Source organism: Amphibalanus amphitrite, unplaced genomic scaffold (assembly GCF_019059575.1).
Source record: "Amphibalanus amphitrite isolate SeventyFive unplaced genomic scaffold, NRLGWU_Aamphi_draft 000329F_arrow, whole genome shotgun sequence".
In the NCBI taxonomy this organism is placed as follows: Eukaryota; Metazoa; Arthropoda; class Thecostraca; order Balanomorpha; family Balanidae; genus Amphibalanus; species Amphibalanus amphitrite.
This window is the reverse complement of record NW_024881824.1, coordinates 63,239-87,366: the sequence shown is the minus strand read 5'-3', so window position 1 is coordinate 87,366 and position 24,128 is coordinate 63,239. Positions and strand designations below refer to the sequence as shown.

Genomic DNA, 24,128 nt, shown 5'->3' with positions numbered 1-24,128 from the left:
GTGTACCGAAACCACCCAAAAAGTTCCGAAGATCATAAGTATGCAGTGAAGTCAGCGGTGTGCCGTCTGCAGCTTTCCGTGGGTCGTGCTGCAGCAGAGGTCGCGCTGCGCCGGGCTAAACTGCGCATCGAGCAAAAAGGGAATCATCTCGAATATAACCTCGGCGCGGCTCAGAAAGGCGACTGCCGAGGATCGAAATCCCCTCAAACGAAATGTCTTTGATGAGGCTTTTAGGTGATACCCAATTATGTTTTGTTACACTGATACACCCTTCAATACGTTAGTTATAAAATCGTCTAACTTTTTTGAGAAGCCCGGTAGAAGGTCCCGAATAGTTAATGGTGGAAACTAATAGCGAGTTACCCGTCTTCCCGGTCTGGCTCCGCTCTATCTTCTTTGTCACCAGCAGCGGCACGCCTAGTGAGGGCTCTAAATGGCCAGATTGTCTCCAGTCAGTGCTCGGTCCCACCCTCTGGCTATCCAGTGTTCATGTTCCATCCATGTCCGTCCGCTTCATCACAGAGGCCTGCTGGGCTGTACAGACCTGTGTATTTGCCTTGTGTTCCAGACCAATACAGTCAACACACTATTGGCATTAGAACGACACTCGAGACTCGGTAGAAAGCGGTAAGAACCGCAGCACACGAACACATACGTCTTCATCCGTCCAAACGCACATCAAACAAATACGCATCCATTCCAATGTCTCAAACACACGCACACAACAGGCGAGCGCCCAATACGCAAATACACAACACTCGACAGCAATAATTAGCACACATCCATCGCTCACACACAAAAACTAGGAGATTCGGTCACAAATTAAATATGTACATAAATACAGATGGGATTTGTCAGCGCCTAAAACCCGGTGTCAGACATTAGGGTATCGAACGGGCTAACGCCCATCACCGCCGAGAATTGTCGGACGTCGACGGCCCAGTCCAGCGCATAAATAACACTCAGTCCAGGTTATATATTCAGGATTCCGGATACCGGCGGGATGTATCAGATACCCCGCAGCGGGTAGAGGACGAGAGAGGGAGAGAGTGGAGGATGTCGGGAGATTGGGGAGCCGTGTATGGTTCAACACGCGGTCCACCACGTCCGATGGCTCTCCCCATATGCACACGTATACACGTATACAAGCATACATCGACCTCGCACGTGCGTCGTCCAGCGCAGTTGCGACGCACACTCACGTATACCGCACGCGCACATATGCGCCCGCAAAAACAAACATTTCGGACGCTGGGGCGAGGCAAAAAGAAACGACAAAACAACGGCGAAATTGACAACGATGAACAATAGTACAAACGACTGGTATAAAACGTGAAAATCGGCACACTTATCCGAGCACTGGTGGGTCTAGTGACCCTTTTGACTCGGCCTATAACCGACTCGGCCCTGCGGGCCTTTCTATGGCCTGAGGGGGCCCACCACAGTCCACGTGGGTCTCGAGGGACCCCACACGGATCCAGCAGACAGTGGACCCCGCGGATCCCACAGCAGGTCACACGGCGGGCGTGAATAAGTCACAACACTCTGTCCTCCCGGCCGCGACGCCTAGATCGGGAGAGGTGACGGCGGCACACCGATGGTGACGCTGCGAGTCACCAGTGACCGATGACCAGCGACCAGTGAACAAGTGACCCATGGTAACACCAGACCCGAGAGTGTCTCATCAGGAGCACAACACCATGAGAGCAGGGGCACAGCGAGACGACTTTCAGCGGCGTATTTGGATACAGCAGCTGCACCATGTTTGCGTCCGGCCAGAGTTTAGCCTAGACGTTCAGGTTCGCAGTCAGCGTCTCTTGCTTCGTCTGTGAGGCTGACACTGGCGTGGCCTTTGTACTGGGCAGTTGAAGATCCAGCAGTCAGGCCGGATGCAGGCGTTCTCCAGTCGTGGTAGATAATGCCTGAAAAACACAGAAGAGCACGTGTAAGCCACAGAGAGTTTCTTCACTTGGCTCCGACAGCGCAAACACAGCCACATTCAAAACATCAATATTTCATCGTCTTTGTGTTTTTGGTACACCGCTTTACTGGCTTCACTACACGCATTTCGTGGTAATGCGAGAATCCACTACACGGTCACGTTTCTCGTACATTGCTGGCTCTGAAACAAAGCCCGCCTGCGAGCTCAGCCCTGCTGCAAGGCGGGGTCAGCGGCCGGCCAACAGCGGATGACAGCGGCTCCGGACAGGAGGACACGGAGAGGGCCGTGTTCGGACCGGGACGACATCCCACGCGCCGGTCCGCGTCCGACGCTCCCCGGCCGCTGCCGCCAAAACGAACCATCCGGCGCTCCGTACCGCAGGGAGCCTATCATCGATCGGACCGTGCGGGACGGTTCGGCGCAACTCAGCGGGGAGCCGGGGGTGACTCAGAACTCGGCTCCGTGCAGCGCGCCAACAACATATGACCCAGCGTCAGCTCATAGGAGTGCAACTGACATCTCAATCATTTCGCAGCGGGGGAGGGAGACATGCAATTCAGTCCCTTCCGTGGAGTAAACGACTGGGACAACTTTACTGACTATCTAGGGGATAGGACTAAACTTAAGTGCTGAGGGTTCCTTCAAAGTTCAACCAAAGATGCTGCAAGACGTCAACGAATTGATGTCCTATATCTTGGATCTCAGCAAACGCAAACTCATCGACTTTTTTCGCCCGTTCCCGACTCAAACTACACTGACTCGAATGCAGCGGACGGGCGCGGACTTTGTCCCGCAAACAGCGTAGCGTTTTTATCGAGCTCGATTTCGCCCGTTTTTACAGTAGAGCGCGACAAAGCCGAGCGATTACAAAGGTCCTCGAGATGTCACGCGGCCCGGTGGGTGTCACGGCAACGCTGCTCGGTGGGTTCACATCGGTCAGAGCTGGTCTGCCACATCGGCCAAGGGATAGGGCAAAAAGCGTCTCGCTGTCACCATCAGGACACATAAAATACTAGACGTGTGACAAAGCGACTCTGAGACTGAGGAGACACGCTGGACGGTAGGAAGCACCCAGCGCGCGCCTCCTTTACAAACACAAAACCCTTCGTAAGTCCCGACAACATCACACAGTCAGCGTGCAAAGCTACACCCCGTCACGCGTGAGAGGGTCCGAACAAGCTGTGACTGCGCAAACAACACCTCAGCAGCTGCTCAGCTCCGCGCTGACCCCGCGTCAGATCAGATTCCGGTGCATTGGGACAGGCTTCACAGCGCAAACACCACAGCATCGTCCGGCTGCACAACAGCGGCCCTCTATCGTATCTGATCCCAGTGAGGCGATCAGATCGAACCCCTTCAGCAACACAACAGCGCCGTGACGTCAGCAAAACCTGCCGTGACGTCATTAGGGGGCCGTCAGAGAAACACAGAGGAGAGAAGCAGGCTGCAAACGGCAAGATTGGGCCTGTATAAGCCGCCTGCTAAGCGATGTCCATTCAGCAGTAAACAGCGAGATGATCAGCCGTCGTTTAGATTGCAGTCAAGATAGGACGGCGTTCAGTCAATTAGGACTGGTCGGGCGAAGAACGTGACAGAAACCGGATGTTTTTTTGGACAAAGACGGACCTTGGAACCGGTAAGCGCTATTGTATTGGCGAGTTCGCTGGACGACCACAGCCCAAAAGCCCAGACCTCGTCATATCGTACTTCGACAGTCATCAGATAACATACTACTCCAGTCTTAACTAACACATCCTCCAGTCCACGCCGTCCCAAACTAACAGTTCACACGATGATGCCAAAACAGAGTGCGGGGCCACTCTGGGGGCCCGTTGGTTCCGGAGGCTAGCGGCCAACACCAACAGAGCTGTGACGTAGGAAAGTGACGTGAGAGGACCGGCGGGCGTGGCCCCGGCCCGCGGGACGGGGGCCAACAGGAGGTGTCGGCACGCGGCACAGAGAGGATCGCCAATCACACTTGGCTTCAAAAGACAGCAAATGTGATTGATACGTGCATGGCTAAGGTTTTATTGAAGGGAGAGGGTCAGCTGACAGCTGGCCATTTGGTCAATATAAATAATACCAAACGCACTCTCCTATTGTTTCAAAATGAGTCATTTGGCTTATCCTGTCATACTGTTGTTAAAACTGTTATTAAAACTTTGAGATCAACTTCTCTGTCTCCATAGTCTAGCCCGCGACGTCTCTCGTCCTCGATCACCATCGGTTCAAGTCACATCGCCCTGCCAGGCCAAAAACAATGGCTCCGTCCGTTCTCGGCGACACCGACACGGTTCGGCCTGTCGCCCTCATCCTGCTCCGCTCGCCAGTCTCATCAGATAGGGCCGCTCAGAGACAAAAACAGCAGCGCGCGCTGCCGGGGGCAGTGGGGAGGTCCGGCCGACCACACGAGCACGCCGAAACGCCAGTCATTCCGAGCGCTGAGCGAGCTCGAAGGACGCACACGATGTCCGCACAGCGGTCAGAACAGGCGCCGCCGGCGCGGTGGAGGGGTGGAGAGTCAGAGAGACGTCGTCTCCTCCGGCGTCGGCAGCCCCCAGTGCGGAGGGAGCCTGCTTTTTACACCATGTCGAGAGACGGCCGACAGCTGAGAGTCGAAGAAAGCGCCGTCGGCAGCGGTAGCCAGGGGCGTGCGCCGTGCACGGCGTGCAGCAGCCTTGGGCGAGTCGGGAGGCGGCCGGCGGGAGAAAAAAGGTGTGAAAAGGCGCGAGAGACCCACGCTGCAGGCGCTGACAGGCGCCCTCGGCGCGGGCACAGCTGCATCAAAACCTCCCTCCCGAGCGCCGAAAGCAAAGAAATACCGTCCTGCACCACCAAAGATCCAGCTGCTGGTTGAAAATAAACAACTGGCATGATATCCCATCATAAAATGGAACATTTAATCCCGCTAATCGAATTCCCCAGATTTATTTAGAGGAAATGCCCAATGGAATCCGATACCTACACATATTTGCTAAGGAAACCTATCGAATGTAAGCAATCTCGCATACCGGCTTAATCGGAGCCGATGATGGCCGTTGGGTACAACACATTGACCCATGGGGTGCGCATTTATCAGTTGCAGTGGCAGACCATCCAAAGATATCGGCAGTGCTTGAAGGCAAGCCCCCATTAGCATACCATATTCTCCAATGCATTCCGTACTTACGCAATCATTATCTCATAGATTTATGGTGATGAACAAATTGGCAACAGAAAATATACGCCACGCAAATTGTGAGTGACGCGTTGAAGAATAAAGCTACACGGGAGAACGTTATTCAACGTTCGCCATTTTATCATGCTTTTCACTTCACTGCCTCATGCTAACACCCCTTTTCGTCCGCTGCCAACTCACTTTCTTCCATCCAATTTCTGCATACATTTTCTGCACTCAGGCGGCGTAATTCAGGCGTTAATGGTCCTAATGACAGCTGGAGGCGCGCTGCCTTCTACAGGATTGAATGGTGGCCCGTTTGGCTCAGGGTAATTTCCTTGATTGGGAGCTGTGCGGTGGTCGGACGGGCCCCACACAGTGGTGGGTGGTGCGGCGGACGGCCGGCGCCCTCCCCTGCACGGCGAGCAGAAAATGGAACGGGTTCGCAGATGATCAGCTCATACTCCGGCTCATCAGCCTCATATGTCGGCTCATCAGCGAGCCGCGATAGCATCGCACGACCGAACCGTAAAAATGAAATGGAAAATCAGAACTCCGTGTGAAAAAAAGGCAGCCGGAGCGAAGCCTGAGACCAGGGTATGCTTGAACCCTTGGAAGCGAGCTACGTCTTCTACAAGGTCAGGCATAAACAAACAAACAGTCTACCCAGTAATCTAAGCATCAAAATATTTCCAGTGTCCAAAATATTCCAGTCATCACCTGTTCCCAGGGACCCTATCTATTCGTTCTCCAGGGATCCAATCCGTCTGTCACACCGAGCCTATGGTCTGTGGTCCGGGGATTCATTACGTGCGGTTTGCGGTCCGCCGGCCGGCCGGGCAGTGGTACCGTTCACCGCCCACTGCTGGCCGTGACAGGAGTGCCCAAGATAGACCAGTCGAGCCATGTGACGCACCATGGGGCTGACGCCGGGCGGTAACACAGGCACCGAGGGGCTGTTGTGAACGGAACCGCTCCGACCGGGCGTGACCGAAATAACGTGACGGGAGGGAGGGGTGTGACGCGTCACGGCTAGATTTTCGGGCAAAGGAGGGTAGGGAGAGAACTGTTGAGCAGGGACAAACGTTGACCGTAGAACAGCAAGCAGGGACACCAAATTACTTATCAGTGACCACCTACAGCCTACAGGTCAATGTAATACGTGTCCATTGTCAGTTGGCCCCAACTGCATCATTTCAAAACAGAGCTCCCCAATCCCACTCTTCCTTCTTTACCATGAGGCTATCAGCCGCTCAAGCCAGCCTTCTGACCCGCCTACCGTCATATTCATGTCCCTGAAGCATCGACAATAGGGGATACTTGGAACTCGTGCCCATTGAGAGGCGTCGCCCGCTCCTGACACGACCATCAATCAGCCTGCAATATGGAGATGTTTCGACGAAGTAGCAGTGGCGAAAGGTACGATAAACATGAACGTTGCGCAAAACATAATGCCTCCACCTGGATGGATACCCGTTGTGGGAACTTCTGAGAAGTTTGACGAGCCTCAAAATCAATCTTCGCGAGTGGGCCTAATTAAAGTTTGCGAGGAGCGAAGTTGAAGACGGATAAGAAAGTTCAGAGCGTCACGGACAACAATGAGCAAAATGTGATAGAAAGTAGCCAAGAAAGGCAACAAAAACGTGAAGAAGAAAACGTGGACACGTCGCACAATGGCCGTGCGTCCTGTCCCAGCGGTGTTCCATGACACAGCCCGTCGTCCAGCTGAAAGTCGGTCGATCGATCCTTCGACCAGCTACCGGTCAAACGGAGGCAAGGTCACGCCGTCACGCCGTCGGTCAGCCAGTCACGCTGGTTAGTCGAACGATCGACGACCGGCGATAAACGATCAGCGATCAGATAGATTGGCGATCAGATAGATTGGTGATCGGATAAATTGGTGATCGGTCGGACCGGTGACCAGATCGCCGCTGGGGGTCACAGCAGGCGGCGGCGCTCGCACGGTCACCGGCCCGACCTCACAGCGGGAGAGCCGTTCGCTCCGCTATCCCTGCCATCTCCTCTCTTCTGACGGCCGTCCGACGCACTACATCTGCTGGCGACGCTCTCCACACGGCTGAGACGCTCCACAAAGGCCGGCGCGTCGGCTCATTTCCATCAGAGTCGGCGCCGGCACCGGTGATGGATTCCGGACCAGTCTGAGCCTCTGCGGGGCGCCGGGCGGGGCCAGACGCGCCCCGTGCTGGTATGACCCGAACACTGTGCTGGGAGAGGCAGCCAGTGAGCGATCACCTCCGACAGCGCCCGACCTGAGGCTACCGACTGGGGGTGGATGCTAGGGAGACCGTTCACAAGACGCACTAAGGTGCGATGGCCAATCTCTGTGCATACGGACACACGACGCAAGTCTGAATTTTGATTCACCCCAGGCCTCATCGTAATGATGTCATATGAGCTTCATCGTAATGTTATTATATAATAATCAATCACCCTCCAAGTCAATAAACACGGCAATGTTTTCAATAAACAAAATACCTAAACGAAATGAAAATACAAAACAGTGTGCATCACTGTTGTTTCAGCATTCCTTGCCACATATCAAACAATATGACACCGGACGGAATGCATTCGGCTGTGTCGGACTTGCTGGTTGCGACGTGCCGTATCGAACAGGACGAATCTTGGAACAGGACGTGCCCTGTCGAACTGGAGCGTGACGTGCGGCCACAACACGTGGCACGTGGCGCACGTGTCTCACGTGGGCGCGAGTTCCTCTGGTCAGCTTACTTTTCACAAATACTGTGAGTCACATATGTCCCGCCTTCCAGCCTTTTTCTTTTCCAATACCTGCAAGTCACATATGGAAGCCTCACCCTGAAACGTCAGCAAAATTATGGGGAGAATCCGGCGGACCGACCTCACGTCTCGAGAAATTCAGTCAGCGCAGCTGTGACGATCATAAATAGGTACGCCACAGGTGCGAGCCGCATATTCAGTGCTGTGAAATATGGCCGTAAAAATGAAAGGTGGCAGTCGCCGGCGGGACTCCGGAAAGGGAACGGGGCCGAGGAGCGCCGGTTCTGAATGTATTCATGATAGAGATTGACTGTCGAAATTATTCAGCAATTCAACCAACAGCGGTATCCAATGCTGTGGGTGACATTGCATTGTAATGCAATTTTATGGACAGGAAAAGCAATTAAGCTGATTACAGCACACACTAGGATAATTTTTACCTAGACAGGATGAATGCAGTCTGGGCCAAAATGTAATTAACCGAAACAACTCACCGAGACTCGCAATAAAACGGTACAACTTTGGACCATAAATCCTGCATTATATAACGCGGCCCGGCTATTTTCGACCTCTCCCGACTCGCTGGATCATTGACCGGCTGCGCCACACCTCTGTGTCTCTCGTCTGCCACCCAACTGTCCGCGATTTACACCGGCACTGGTAAACAGAGGGCGGCGGCGCACACTGGTCGGAAACGCCCTCACGAGAGGCCACGGGCGATTCCGGAGTTTCGGATTATTTTTTATATAGATCGATTTGAAATTGATTAAATTATTATAATTAGGCCAAAAAAATTAATCCGGGTGACCAAAAATAACTGTAATCAGCCCCCGAAGATGGGGTATCCCAGAACTCGGAAACTGACGCGGAGCAAGAGGTTTCTTGAGCCGGATATTCAGAGTCTTATTGCTGATAGACACCAAATTGAAATCCCACATATTATGCATCAAAATGTTTGTTATGAAGTTGCCGACTGGTCAGTGCAAATTTTTTGGTATACTTTTTCCCTAACTAAGATCTACTGTAGCTTTTTATGAAGGCTCTCCTACAGTGATTCTGGAATATAACTGCAAAGTTTAGGTAAGGAAACAACAGGTAGTCCCATCTAGTCCCACTCTGATTTTTTGTGAGATGAAGCAGGATTTAAATTTACACCAGGGCAACATAAAAGCTAACTGCGCATATTTGCGCAAAATTTGAAGGAGCCGCTATTCCTACCCAACTACCGCCCGCCCCGCCCCAGTTTCGGCTCGGCCGCCGCGCCCGGCTCACGCTGACCTGTGTGGCCTGCACGCATCCATGCGTAGTTGACTGGTCATTAAAAACAGACGCGCTTGAGTTTATGAATTTTGTGGAAAGCGCATACAATATGGTTTTATTATTGCATTTATGTATGTATTGACATCAAAAGCCTTCCACATATTGCGTGGCGATTACGGCTTGCATTTAGAGAGCCTTGCTATTGGTAACCATCACTCGGCTGAAGAAAGTGGAAATTGAGACCTTCGTGAATAGAAGACGCTGCAAATATAGGACACCTGTCACTGGCGTCAGGTTACCTTGCTGGGATTAGATCACAATTCCGGTATTTAGCCCTGGCCGGACCGATTGGTTTTCTACATTGACCGGGGAGGGTTGATACAACTCCCTCGCCGTTTCGCCTCTAATTGAGCTAGAGCCTCGCGGAAAAAAACGAGCTTGTGTGTGTGCCGTTATAAGACGCAGCAAGTACTGCCCGATTTAAGGTCTTAGGTCAGCCAGTGACCTCTTAGGTCAGGTAAGTGCCACAAGGCACGGGCACGGTTTTTGGTTAATTACTTTGCCAAAAATGGTCGCACTGCCGCGATTTTGGCATCATCGTGTTTGTCTAGCTCAGGAGCGTCGAATGCTATACTTGGTGTTCGGGTGAAGTCAACTTAAGGCGTTAACCCGCGCATGACTGGGGTATTTTCCATAACGCGAGTGACTGGGGGGGGGGGGGGCTCTCCAGAGCCCCCCTCCTATCTCCGAAACTACTGGGCCGATCGTCAAAGTTCAAACGGCGTCTGATAGCCCTGGAAAAACTGTCGAACGAAACCTTTTTCCATTGACCTCGAGGTCACCGATGACGTCACAGGTCAGGTCAAAATAAAAATTATCGACATTTTTGCTAGTTCACAATTAAGGCTCTGACCACCGGACGGCCGGTCCGATCAGTCTCATTTTTGGTTTACGCACTCCTTGACGGATGCCTTAGATACCCTGAGGGTACCAAACTTTTATTTCGAATTTTTAAGGTCAAGGCCAGGTCATCCTAGGTCACGAAAATTGTATATCATGTATCGGTCACGTGACGCATGTTTTATGGTCCATTTTACTCGTAGATTTCGAAAATAGTGTCGTCTGTGTCATTTGAGGTCATTGTCAGCTGAATTTACCGGAGGTCAGGTCACTTTCAGATCAGAACAGGTCAAATTTTGAAAATGAAATTTTTCAACAAAAAAAGGTGCCTATCAGATGCAGTTTGAGCTCCGGAACACGATGGTGCCATTTATATTGCTGTACGACGTCAAAAACGTACTGAAAAATGGATTTGAAAAAACATAAAATTGTAAAATTTTGACAATAATGCGAATAACTTGGCTATTTTTGAAGATATTGAGCTAAAACTTGCAAATGTAGTTCATCAGTGTGTGTTCTATCACATATATTCCGGTTTTTGCGAAAAGTCAAAAACTTAAAAAAATATATATATATTTGTAATCGTAAATACATATTTTTCAAAATTTTCAAAATATCGAAAATTCGAGATAGCAGTTTGATAGCTACGTGTATTTGTAGTCCACTTATGCAAAGAAAATGGATCTAGCTTTAAAACTGAGCTCTTGAGAGCGTTTGCCGTAATTCAGTATTTTGCATGAAAATCGGCCGACATGACGTCACTCTGACGTCATTTTCGGTCAAACTATGGTAGCTAGAACGTTGAAATTTTAACACAAGGTGTAAAATTGATGCCTTTGAAGGTACCGCAAGTTTCGGGTTGATCCGTCAAACAGTTTAGAAGATATTGCTGAAAAACGGGAAGGGGGCTCTGTAGAGCCCCCCCCAGTCATGCGCGGGTTAACCTCGGGTCAAAGTCAGGTCGGAGCCCCTCAGGTCACGAAAATGGTTGAAGGAGGACATATCGCATATCATTCGATTCGGCAGGTCTTCCCGAGTCCAATGGTGGCTTTCCCGACTCTCTAGCTCCATCTGATCAGTAGTTATTGACGAAAAACTTATATGGCCTTAGTGACGTCATAAATGACGTCGCGCAAAGTCAACAATGCTAAAGTGAAGCACCGGACCTTGCAAGGAGTGCATGAAACCATTCCCGGTGCCCGAATAGCAGCTTCCAATTTCCCTTGTTGACTTAAAGTGGTGCTAGATCCTGTATTATACTTAATTATGACGTCATAACTTAACAGATTCACGTCATATATTTAGTGCTTGACATCCAAATGATAGCTTACATATGACAGAGAAGGTATGCAAAGTTTTATGAAGTTTGCTTCACTAGTTGTGGAATAACAAGCAAAAAACTTTTGCGGAAAGGCCGCTGGCCTCTCGCTGGAGCGTTTCCGACCAGTGTGCGGCGGTGACAGTGGGAGAACCGACGGCGCCGAGCGGTCGGAAACAGCCGTCACCCCCCCCCCCCCCCCCGGGAAGGGGGGCAGAGTGCAGGGGGGGAGTGTTGTGCTGACCTGGTGACAGCCGGCTCCGGACCCGTCGGCGCCAACACAGAGACACAGAGCGCTGACTTTAGATCAACAAATGGAGGATCAATTGATGACGGCTCGATCTAAACTCGGTGTGCTGCAGCTTGCAATAAGATCCGCTTGTGTAGACATGAGAATCAGTTCCAGGCCGTCTACTAGATAGCTGAAGCAGACACAAACACGAGCCCGAAAGCCAGTACAAGGCGACTTTGAGCCAAAAACAGCCCTGAATGTGGGACTCGCATCCGTTCTGTTTTACGGAGATTCCTGCCGCTAGATGACACTAGTGAAAACGCCTGAAGGTATGCTGTGCCGCAAGGCTTGTAAGCGAAGAAGTCTCTCTCTGAAGTCTGAGCGTTTTTTAACCAAAACTCGTCAATCGTTCGTCGTGCCCGCCACGAAAAGGCCCAACGAATGGACCAGGGCGGACAGAGAACCGTTTCGGGGTGTCATTGCGATCACCGGCCCCGTGCGGAAAACAGATCACAGCCTCGTCTGGAGTGTTATCCCAGCTGTCAGAGATGCGTAGCAGACACGGTCTGAGGGAAAGGGGGATGGGCGAGAGAGATGAAAAGGTCGACGAGCGACGGATGTGGGCACAACAGGCGGAGACCGTGGGACGGTGATGGATGAGCTGAGAAAAATCGGGCGGATGTAGGCTGTTCTCACAATTAGAAACGTAAGAAGATAAATACGTCAACCGGTTAGCGGTAAAAACAAGAGTGATCCATCACACTGATGATACATCAGGATTTTTTCAGGAATGGTTCGCGAACGACGGTGTCTCATAAGATCATCAATGATCGCTTTCCAATCAACATAATCGTAGAAACCGGCGGCCAATGGTAAGACTGATAAAATGCCATGGCTGTCATCCAAATAATCTTTTATTTTATTTATCTGATCTTCAACCGCCACGGTACGCTGTCATGGAGTATATAAGGTCATTGGCTGAGTGGGGAAACAGGAAGAACCCCTGGTCTGGTTGAGGGCGGGGATGGAGGGGAGGGGCGCTCACCAGCCCAGCCGGTCCGCCGCTCAACCAGCCAGCTGTTTGGCTCATCATCAGCGTTAGCATTCCTGCGTTCGAGGAACTCTCCCCCCCCCCGCTCACCCCTCTCTTCCCCGTCTCCGCCGCTAGCGGGAACTGCCACCACCTCTGTGGACCCTCGCGCCGAGTTCGTCGCCGTTTTTCTTACAGCGCGCCAGTTCCGCCGCGCTGCGCCGTGTCGGTAGCCATGACAGCGCTGTTTGGACTAGGTATTGATCTGCAACACGAGCCCGCCCCCGCCACCGCCCCCACCCGCCGCCCCCGGATGACTCGAATGAAGGGCCGCCCCGCCCCCGCCCGTCGGATGGGTTCCGGGAATGGGTGCTGTGGAATGCGGCGAGATGGCTCGGCGGGGCGGCGCCTGCCGTCGCGCAGTCCCAGGTGAGCAGCTGAAGGGCCCGCTGCTGCGAAAACCTGGCCACATTTCGCCAGACAGCGCTGCTACACTGGACAGGAAATGGTGCGCTGTCCGTTACTTTGGGAAAAGTATCTCAAGTTCGTTGAAACTTGGCCAAATTACCTTTAGGTCGTTCTCAAAATGAGCATTACAAAGGGTAGCAGGCTAGAGACGTGAGAGTCATGAGTTTTCTACAAAGAATCACGGACTGATGGCTGGAAGTTAACGACCAAGACAGATTCTCTGAGCTAGCCAGGATATTTCTGGTCCAGTTTCAGCTCGACAGCGGCCCAAATTAGCCAGGAATGAGCCATCTCCCATTTCTCGCTTGGTTCAGAAGGCATTGGCCGCTGGGACGGCTCATCAAACGAGCGAGAGGCGGCTGCCAGCATGGACAGCTCATTAATCCGAATTAATCATGGCCTAGTTATCGCCATCATCAGTGCGCCGCGTCAAACAGACGCCGCCGACGTCACGTGACCCGTGAAATCCCCGGTCAGTCCGTCACGTGGTCGATCTAAGCACCGCTACCTAGACAGTCACGTGACCCTAGATGGTTACCATTGAATGGTCACGTGAGGTGGCGAAAGGTAATCTTCGTGAAGTTTTATGCGGTCCCGTGAGATACCACGGTGCATGACACCAGTGCACGATGTGACATTCAAACATTACTCATGTAAAGGTCACCTTCCCAGGAGGAAGATAACCCCAAACAGATACCGGTGACCCCTCACAAGCCACCTCTCACGGAATACCTCTCACGAGATACCTATAACACGGATGCAAGATATACCGTCACCACGAGCCGCCCTGTGACCCTGGGCGGCTGGCCTGCAGGTAACCTCGGTGACTTCCATACACCCATCGCCGATATCCCGTCTCTACAGCGCAGATTCCAGCGGCCGGCCTGTCACGTGATCAGTGACGCCGCCCAATCAGCTGTCCGTCAGGAATGCCTTTGATCGTGCCGCCCCGCGACGACCGGCCATCTCTGAGCTCGTGACAAGTTGACAGCGCCGTCTCCGCTGCGGAGAGACGCGCATCGTAGCTAACTAATGGCATGGCGTTTCAGTGAAGACGCTGGACAGCCTCCTTCAGCTTCCTAAACTTCTGAACAAGACTGAAATGTTGAATGGCAAGTCGGGTATCCCCGCCCCAAACCGCTATCGGCTCCACTGCGGCACCCAGCGTGTGTTTGTTATTGAAGGTCATGCAGCGTTCGATCTGATGTCTGGCGTGGCTCCCCAAAAGACCAGCCAGGACCCGGCTGGATCCGAAGCCAAGCCACGAACATATACGGGGATAGGTGAGAGGATTATGACAGCGCTCCATACGAGGAACCTAAGACCACCCGTGCAGCTCAGTCACTTCGATTGGCTGACAATCACGGTATAAATCAGGAATGGCCAGGTGGGGCTAGGGGTGAGCTGAATAAAACCGATAGAACGGATAGCCTGACTATGTGCAATGTGCATATGCTGTGATCGAAAGATTGGCTTCATTTTTCTCAGATGTCTGCTAGCCCGTCAAGTCCGATTATGACCAATATAGCAAAGACGGAGAGTTGCGAACCTCAGCTAACATCTCGCATGCAAAAGTAGTTCACCGGCGATCCGGGCTTCTCCAGGCCTCAGGCCTGTTTGCAACTGTACTGTCCGTGAACAATAGCCTGCATATTAGACCGGTTAGATGTTTGTTTAGAAGTTCGCGGACTGCCCCTAGTCCGGCAAGGGGCTGCTAGGAGATGGACGATGCCAATGGTGTCACAAGTTCAGGGAAAAGATGACGGTTTACAAGTCGCAGACCAGACGACATTTGGAGCGATGGCACGGAGCGCACACGCAACTGACACATGGCTGACACAGACAATTTTGGGCTACGTTATGGGTATCGAGCAGCATTAACAACATTATATAATATTGAAACCGTATGCCATTAAGCCGTAATCAGTTACTTCATTACAACACCATCGCTGTTCAAAAAGAACTGCTTTGCACAGCAATAAGCTAACAAGCAATCGTGACAAAGCAGGCAATGCCGTGACATCTGACGGAAACGGGGACTCCATTCTCACATTATTATTGCCAAATGAATGATTAGCATGGTAATTCGTGAACAAACAACACTAGTACGACAGCGATCCTAGTTCCTCCCACCATTATAATTGCACGGAAAACATGGACTATTACTAAGCAAAAATATATTTGACAACATCATGGAACGCAACAAATCGCAGTTTATCCTTAATAACGACCTCGCTGCGAGCGTGCATTCCCAGACAGGCACTTCGTGGCCTGTCGGTCGTATACCAGTCACGACATTTGCCATTCATTTTTTTGCCGCGGCGCAAAACCGACCGTGTACGAGGAGCATCCGTGATGTTGCGAGCGGCAATTACCGGTCGATGGGAGTGGTGACAGCCTTGTAAACAGGGGTATTAGTGGCAGCGATTTCCCGGAGGTGCCCCGATCCATGTCCGAGGGAGCACACCCGCCCGGCGACACGGGTATAACGTGGTGACCGATATGGAGGGTCAGCGACTTCCGTCGCAGTGGCGATTCAACAGGCCTATTAACAAACAATTATATAATGTCCATTAGGTAAATTATGTCTATTGCAACTCATGAGGCAAATGAAAGAAACTTTATTTGATCATCATTCCGCGGTATTATTTAACCTTGAGCTGAAAAAATGCACAACCTTACACATGAGAGTAACACATCAAGAATTGCTTATTTGCCTGGATGGAAAAAGTAAGATCTAATACTTCAAGACCTTCTGATCAAATATCATGATTAAAGTCCATCATCCGATAGCTCAGATCTGATACTTTTCACCTTATGTAACCCCTTATCAGTGATTGCCAAATGCCAAGATATTCGGGAGTAGATGTTTCTTTTTAACACAAACACGGAAACGCCATGGAAAAAGCAGCAGGGAGCCCTGTCCCACCTCAACCACCTCCCGTTGGCCACCTCCCGCCGTGTACGCTCCCACCCACGGCACAGCGATTCCCGTCACGATAAATCACCACATCGATACATCACCGGCTGGAGCGGCGCCGGCAGGACCCAGCGGGAGCCGCGCGCACGGCGACGCAGAGGTTAAACAGCGGTGCCAGGGTCGCCGGGGTCACCAGAGGTCACCGTGCGCAGATGATGGATCAGCCGCCGTGTCTGATCGGGCGGCAGCGGCGACCGAACCTCACGCAGCGCCCAGAGGTGACACCAGAGGTCAAACCGGGTCAGATGAGGGCGACACTCGGGTCAACAACTCGAGCGGCGCGGAAAGAGGAGACAGCCAGAGAGACGGTCTATGGAAGCGACACGTTCGTAGAGGGGCTATACGCTGAGCGACATACCTATTACTCACGTCAGACCGAACCCATTTACGTTAGAGTTTGAAAGATCTCGGGGCAGTTCTGACAAATGCCCGCAGCGATCCACATGTCTGAGCAGACCACCACGGCTGCTGACGCTGGGTAATTACTGCCATCATCCGAACGCATCTGCCGCTCTCTCGAGAGTGCACCTACCCCAGGGCACACTTTGAGGAGTGCTCTTCTGTAATTGCTCCCGCAGCCGCCTGTCGAGTATGGCTCGAGACTCGAGCTGTGTGACTCACGGGGTTCGAGCGCACCGTATCAACTGATTTTCCGCCGCAAATTTCCCAGTTCATGGCAACCATGCAAGCCGAGTCAATAAAACCGACTACAGGACATAGTTTGGCGTCAAGTATGGCACATGCCACGCGCTGTATCAACAAATAAATGCCGACAAATTGGGACGGGGCTGCTGCCCAAGGCCAATAACAACACCAACAGCTGACGCGCAGCCGGCACGGCAGCCGCGAGACGACGTCTACTGACCGAGCCAACTGAGAGGCCCGGAGAGCTTTTGGGGGGTAGGCTCGAAGGATCGTGATAGGTGGGAGTTTCGTGGTGGGAGTTTCGGCACAAGACTAAACGCTCGAGGGCGAGCGGTTGAAGAGCGCTCAAACATGCGATCTGCAGGTCTCCATGACGTTCACGCGATGGAAATAATTGCTCCCAAACATTTGAGAGGTTATACCAGCAGCTGGCCATTATAATTAATCGCCCGTCCCATGGAACGAGCAGAATTTCAGCCATTAACGGCGGGACGGCGACCACAGCTGGGCCAATTCAAGCCATTTCCGACTGTGAGGGAGCGCAGCTGCGGCGGACGATACAGCTCCGTGGGAGTGCCTCAGTGGCCGTGTTATGGGCAGCTAATGGTCTGGGCCGGCTGAGCTCACACGCCACCAGAGTGTGACAAGGACGAGCGTCCGTCCGAACAACCGGGCAGCGTTCGTGCTCGGAGTCTCAGATATGCCAAAAATGCCGCTCCAGCCAATCCATGTAGCCTCACCACGAAAAATGTCAACAGCGGCTATTATAGAATGACAAATTGGACGTCCAATCACCAAGGAAAATCTGTCTTGGAGCTGGCAAAAGTGGTGCTGTCGTGTTAAACTATGTAGGCAGTCACTCCCAAGTCCAATGTGTCAGGCGCCAAGACGAATTGATGTCTCGGGAAAACGTCACGCCATCAAGGACAAATATAGACGGACCATCGTGCTGGTTATGAGGCCAGTCAGTCAAAAGCAACTTCTTCAGAGGGACGAAACTGGTTGATACTGCAAGATTTTAATTGACGCTCTTAGGCAGGACATCGAAATCGAATGGGTTACTTGTCTATAAAAGAACACAGAGGGGAGACTTTAGGGCGGAAGGTAAAGCAACCACAATATCGACGCCATCTGCAGGAATCCCACGACCTTCGACAATGCTTCAGCGACTTATCCGGATGCGCACAAGTTTCGGAAACAGATTACACTGGCACGGACACTGAAAACGTGAGAGACGACAGGTGAACACACATAACGCCATATGTCGCCACGGACGTGGGATCCGGCGTACTAAAGCTCACCTGGTGCGCTGGCTGACAGTTGTTCTCGGCTGCTACTACTGCTGCTGCTGCTGGTGCTGCTGGTAGTGGTGTTCTGCAGGTTGTTTACGCTGTCTAATGAGCCACTGTTTCCTCCTGCTACTCCCGATGACGACGAATCTGGAAGGTGGAAACTCCATAGTGGACTTGATAGAAGTCGTCCACTCTAGCAGCTGTTCGAGGGATACCAAGGGTTTCTGTCCAGTCGTGACTATCCACTGCGGTCCACTGGATGGCTACATCCACTTGGGGTGTCTCAATAGCCTCTCATCGCTGGTGCCCGGCCTACCTGAACCGACCACTATCCACCGCCCACGCTTGCCGCTCAAACCTGCAGCGCGCAGGTGTCGCTTAACTGGCCTTCGTGTATGTGGTGTGGGGGCGAGCCTCGTGATGATGCTCAGTAGACTCCCTGGCCCTGAGCTAAGCTGGGGTTGTTCTGGCTCCGTGAGCTGGGCCGGGAGACCGGTATGGCTGTGACCTCTGTGTGACCCGGTCAGGTCATTTGAGAAAGAGCTCCAATGCTGAGCAGTGTGACCTGCTGGGACGGCCTTTCGACAGTTCCCTGTGCGTCCCGCACCATTTGAGTCCGGGGCTCGCGTCTCTCTGCTATCACACTTTACTCGGAGGGCAAATGAGTGTCCCATCCGTCCTAGTAACACTGCCGAGTCTCGGGCACTCCATAAGTGTCCTCACCCCTCGCGGAGTCATCCCGCCCTCCCCAGAAGTCTCTTCACAACACTCTTACACCTCACACATGATTCGGCTGCACAATGCGGCCATCGGGAGTCCTGTACACCACGGCTGGCCTTCCACGGCCGCAGAGCCGACCCCACGTCTGCAGGGTCTTCCGCGACCACACCCAGAAGCCGCTGGTGATGCCGACAATCAGCAACATCACGTACTTGATCATGAAGAACTCAAAGTGCGGCTGCGGCAGCGGACCGACGGTGGCGCGCGGCGGACAGGGGATGGCGTACTTGGACCAGGCCGGGTCGCGCTGGCCGCAGTGGCGCTCCTGCCAGCCGAGCGTCCACTGGTCGAGGAACGCCTGCTCGTAGAACAGACAGGCGATGACGAGCGTGGCCGGCAGGGTGTACAGCACGGAGAACACGCCAATACGGATCATCAGCTTCTCCAGCTTGTCGGTGCGCGTGCCGTCGTGCTTCATGATGGTGCGGATCTTGAAGAGGGAGACGAAGCCGGCTAGCAGGAACACGGTGCCAAGTGCGAGGTAGACGACCAGTGGTGCCAGCACGAAGCCGCGCAGGGCCGGCACGTTCATGACACCCACGTAGCAGACTCCGCTGAGCACATCACCTGGAAAGGCAAGAGAAGATGACATCAGACGGGGGACATGGCGTCAGGTGCGGTCAGACAGACGACAAACGGTGCTGGGTGGGTCACTGTACAGCCGTCTTGGGTGGACACCAAAGGGGAGGCATACAATCACACATGCCATGGAGGTAGATCATCATGATTCAGGATTGAGCCGCCAATGTCGTGGTGGTGTCAGGCGCGGGGTGCACTGGGGACAGACATACGCATATGAATTCTGTAGAGTGCAGATATGTCCAACACATTCATGTTCAGACACCACAGAGCGGGGCACATCTCTGACACCGCTGCCTCACGACAATGCCATCCTCGTATCCATCAGTGTCAAATGAACAGCGAAAACAGCGCTGCAGAGCACCAAGCTCTCTCAGCTTTCACCCCGAAATGATTATGTTTCTAACCTCGCTCGTCCTTGCAGGCCTAGGACGTGTTTTATCGCATGACAATGGCCTATTTGCACACCGCCTGATACGAACATCTATCACCGGCCAATTGCCATGCAGAACAACACAGCTCCGCCCTTCCTGCAGTCAGGTTGTGAGAGCCCATCACGGGCCGTGCACCGCTCATGTAGACAGAGGTGAGAGGGAGAGAGCGCTGCCACGGCGCTAATTGTCGAGCTCCGGCGGCAGGGGTCAGTCTCACGGCTGCTGAGAACCACTTGAAACTGTCACAGAGGCACTCGAGGTCGATCAGTTCAAGATTAGATGCTGGTCACTTTGAGTGACATTGTCAGAAGCCGAGTTTGAGCGATACGAGAGAGTGATATCAGTTATCACTCGCTACTGCGACGTCATTTCGATAGATGACATGTGGAAACAGCGAGGCCAGCCACGATACACACTTCACGAACCTGAAGTGTGAAACGCTGACACAGGAGTTCGCGTTTCATGGGCGATACGACTCGCCACAACTTCGATAAGCAGCGGGGCTACTGAAAACTTCTGCATTCCGCCCATGTAGACCCGGAAGAAAATTAAATTTACGGCTGAACTTTGCGAGCGCAGTGGGCCCGAGATGTCCCCCGACACCTCCATTTCACATCGTCCCGCGGTGACGGCCAATTCCAGGCCGTGTCAATCAGCCATTCGGAGGATAGAGCGCCGACCGGGACGGCCGATGGCGACAATCCGCCACGAGCTATGGGTCGCGCGGCAGTTCCGGGCCGTGAGCTATGGGTCGGGGGCAGTTTCGGGCCGCTCAGAGCACCACTAGTGCCGCCCGTATGTCCCTCCGGCCGCCACTGCCCCCAGTATGGCGACCGGACTCGTTATCACAGCCACTGAGCCCGCCGTCAAAGGCGCCATCAAAGACGTCTTCAGGGGCGTTTTGAAAGACGCCCCTAAAACCGTCATCAAAACACATCTGAAGGCGTCATCAGGCGTCATTAGAGGCGCCATCAAAGGCGTCACCGAACGCCCACAAACATTATAGACGTCATCACGACCGTTATCAAATCCGTCATCCGTCACGGCATGAAATATGTCACTAAGCAGTCATCAGATGACTATTGGACACGAACAACGCCATCTATCGCCACGACTGGGCAATGTGATCCAGTTTACCCTCGCCGGCTCCCTGCTGTGCAGTCACGACACACGACACACGACACACCGGCCATGCCAGGCACAAACGAGCACCGGCGTGGGCTGGAGCACGAGCGTGACGTGCCCGCGTGCACCGGGGTGTCGCATCTCTCCCGGGCGGGTGGACTTTCCAGCGATAACAGCGGAGGCGAGCACACGAACGATGCTGGTCTGGTCAGGTGAGGTCAGGTGATCACGATTGGTGGGGCGGGTTTATAGGTGGAGGTGGGAGGAAGGGCGGGGCTGGAATACGGTGTGAATTGGGAATAACTAAATGCAGGAGGAAGAGGAGAGAGAAGAGCGGGGGAGGAAAGGGGCAGGAATGTTCTGCGACAATCAGTCAGCTCGACTATAGGTATGCAAACAGGAGAGGGGATGCGGGACCGTTATGAGAGGGTAGATCGGGAAGACAAGAGGGAGAGAAGTGATGAGCGGAGAGGAATGATAAGAAGAAAGAAATGAGCTGGGGTGGAGGAATGGCTAAGCTATGAGTAAACAGCGCAGCCACACTCGAAGCGCAGCGGGAGGAGGAAGGTAATTGAAAATGAGGAGGGCGTGACGCAGAACGGTGCACTGTGGGCAAATATCGGGCACTCCGGGAGAGCAGGGGAGGCGGAGGAGCGAAATGAAAGGAAAATACCGGAGGCCAGGAGGAGGCGGCGGGATGGGGGCGCGACGGGGCGTACTCGGTTGTTTTTCTCGGTGCGTGCCGAAAATGCCATGTCGTTGTTGACAGAGGCCTGCGTGCCACGGCAGGAGAGGGGAAGTCAGAGGAGGGAGCGAGGACCGACAAGGTACAGAACGGGAGCGGAGGAGGGCTCTGACGACTGGAGGAGGCAAGCATTTATAGCTCGGCTCCCGCCGCCGGTCCTACGCCAAGTGCGATGGGTATTTTGACCGTGGGAAGAGCAAACATCTGAATGTTCGACACCGATAGGACAACTTGACACCCTTGAGTTTTTGACACTCAGCATGGCCTCTTGAAGCAGCCCGTCAATCACAGCAGTGTCCACCATGACAGGAGCCCAAACATCTCGTCCAACTGTGGTCAGCGCTCGTAACGGCCGAAGCAGGACGCTGTTTCTGCCGATGCTGCCCGACAGGGGGTCGGAGCGCAGGTGACGCAGAGCCGGTGCTCCACCCCACCGCGTGGGTGGAGCTCAATCAGACAGTTTAGCGAGGCGAGTGACTTGGCACCCCGGGGTCTTTGATCGTCCCGCGCCTGCACGGCAGACCACGCCCCGTGGGCGGAGCATAGCACCGGACAGGCCTGCAACGGCGGCCCTAACTCACGAGCCGCCTACCGCTTTACGACCGGTCCCCGCCCCGTGACGAATTAAAATGTCACTTTAACTTGTCGTATATTTTACTAAACCCTCCTCAGCTGCTTTCGGTACCAAACGAATGGCTTAGTAAATACAGTAAATTCAATGTGTCACGTTTATGCTGAGGAAAGTTAAATTAACGATCGTCGGAAACGGGTCATCATTTCACGCCCCTCGGTCCGCGGCCGATCAATCTAGGTCCGATGGGCCGACCTGGTACCCACTCGTCCACAAATATTCAGATTAGCCGCTGTCCAAACAGGCGCCGCTTCGTTCCAGCACGGCCCAGAAATATTGATCAGGCTGAGTCAGCCTTTCCGGGAAAATGTTCGTTCGCCAGCCGGCACCTACATAACTCGTACTGCGCCAGACCTGGCCGCCGCAACCGCAATGAAAACAAGCCGCACGGTAACGAAACTAATTAGAACATTAATTTGGCACATAACCTGCGGGGAGCAGTTTCTTTATCCCCAATATAGCCCAGTTTCATCCAGGCAAAGGGCTGTTCAGATTGGAGACACCGCGTGCCTCCACGTGGGACAAAGACAGCACTGATTGAATTGGCCATCCACAGGAAAAGACGGTGATGATATCACCATCGAAGACATCACGGCGGAGGAGTCCACACCGTGCGCGGCCGAGCGCTCACACGGGCCTGCGCTCCACCGCAACAGACGGCCCGTGACGCCAGCGTGGACTCTGACCTCGCCACACACGACACAATGCCCTTATCGGCGGCGAGTTATCCTCAGAACCAACACAGTCACGTCACCCATCGACGGCTATTGGCGGCGGGCAGACGACGGACGGTAGACGGTAGATGTCACTGGTTCGTCCAACGTCACGCCACAGCGGGCAGGGCATGGGAATGGATTTGAGACGGACAGAGACGCCACCAGGAGTCATCAGAAGTCATCGAGTGTCGCTGAGTGTCATTGCGTGACGATATAGTGAAGTCACGGCGGCACGTCAGGAATTGCGAAGGTCGGCAGTCGCCAGTCTGCGTACCCATATTTAGCCACCGGAGAACACATTTATGCCTACCCTAGCATAGGTACACGCTCCATACAAAGTCATTCACAGAGTCTGGGCGTTTTCGTTGAAAATACAAATCATCCCAAGGAAGTGCTTAAAAGGAGATTGAGGAGATTTAGAGCAGATAGGAATACATCTGGAGGTCAACAATGAATGATGAAAAACGTCCGGCGGACGATCGCGCAATCGGACAGCGGGCACTGTCCGCTAGGTGACGGAGGGCGTTGTCCAGGCGCCACCCCGCCGGACAGCTATGCACATCCAACCGTGCAAACCGGGGGGCGGACGGGGGGAGGGCGTCCGAGGGAGACAGTCGGACACGACCACCCAGGCCGTCCACCAATCAAACCATCACCGGAGCGGCAACTGCAGCGGAGGCGGACCCTGCAGAGAGCGGCGTCCGACCGGGCGGCGCCGGGTCGGGCGGGGGCGACGATCAAAGCCGCCGCCCCGCCCCCGCCCCCGCCGCTCCAGCGAACGGCATCAAACAATCCGCCCCCGCCGATTGTCTATCTCGCCGCCGTATACGCACCGCTCCTATGTAGAGAAGAAATGAAAGAAATAATCAGCATGTGAATTAGCGGCACCCACCTGCGTCTCTCCCATATACAGAGAACAGACGGCGCCATCCCACGCCTGCAAAGAACGGTCCAAAGACAAGGAGAGGGCCGTGCCGGGCGGTGTCGGCCTCTCGCGCAGAGGCTGACGAGGACAGAGGGGCCGCGTCTCCTTATCCGGTGGCGCCGTTCAGTGGAACACAAAGCGACGGAGCCTCTTCAGACATCAAAGGAGCCGCGGCGGCATGGGACGCCCTTTTACGGGCGGCTACCCATACG

The 24,128-nt window shown here is 53.6% G+C and overlaps 1 protein-coding gene across 1 annotated transcript in view; it reads right to left on the bottom strand.

Annotated features, from left to right (window-relative positions):
- Positions 1-530: 530 nt before the first annotated feature.
- LOC122388628 (frizzled-2-like) overlaps positions 531-24,128 on the bottom strand; it is a 44,886-nt gene continuing 21,288 nt past the window's right edge. Inside the window, exons 2-3 of the mRNA XM_043379840.1 lie at positions 17,991-19,328; positions 531-1,922 (exon numbers count right to left, since the gene is read on the bottom strand). Coding sequence (XP_043235775.1) covers positions 18,760-19,328 — 569 coding nt within the window. The 3' untranslated portion in view covers positions 531-1,922; positions 17,991-18,759. The remainder of the gene's footprint in view (positions 1,923-17,990; positions 19,329-24,128) is intronic.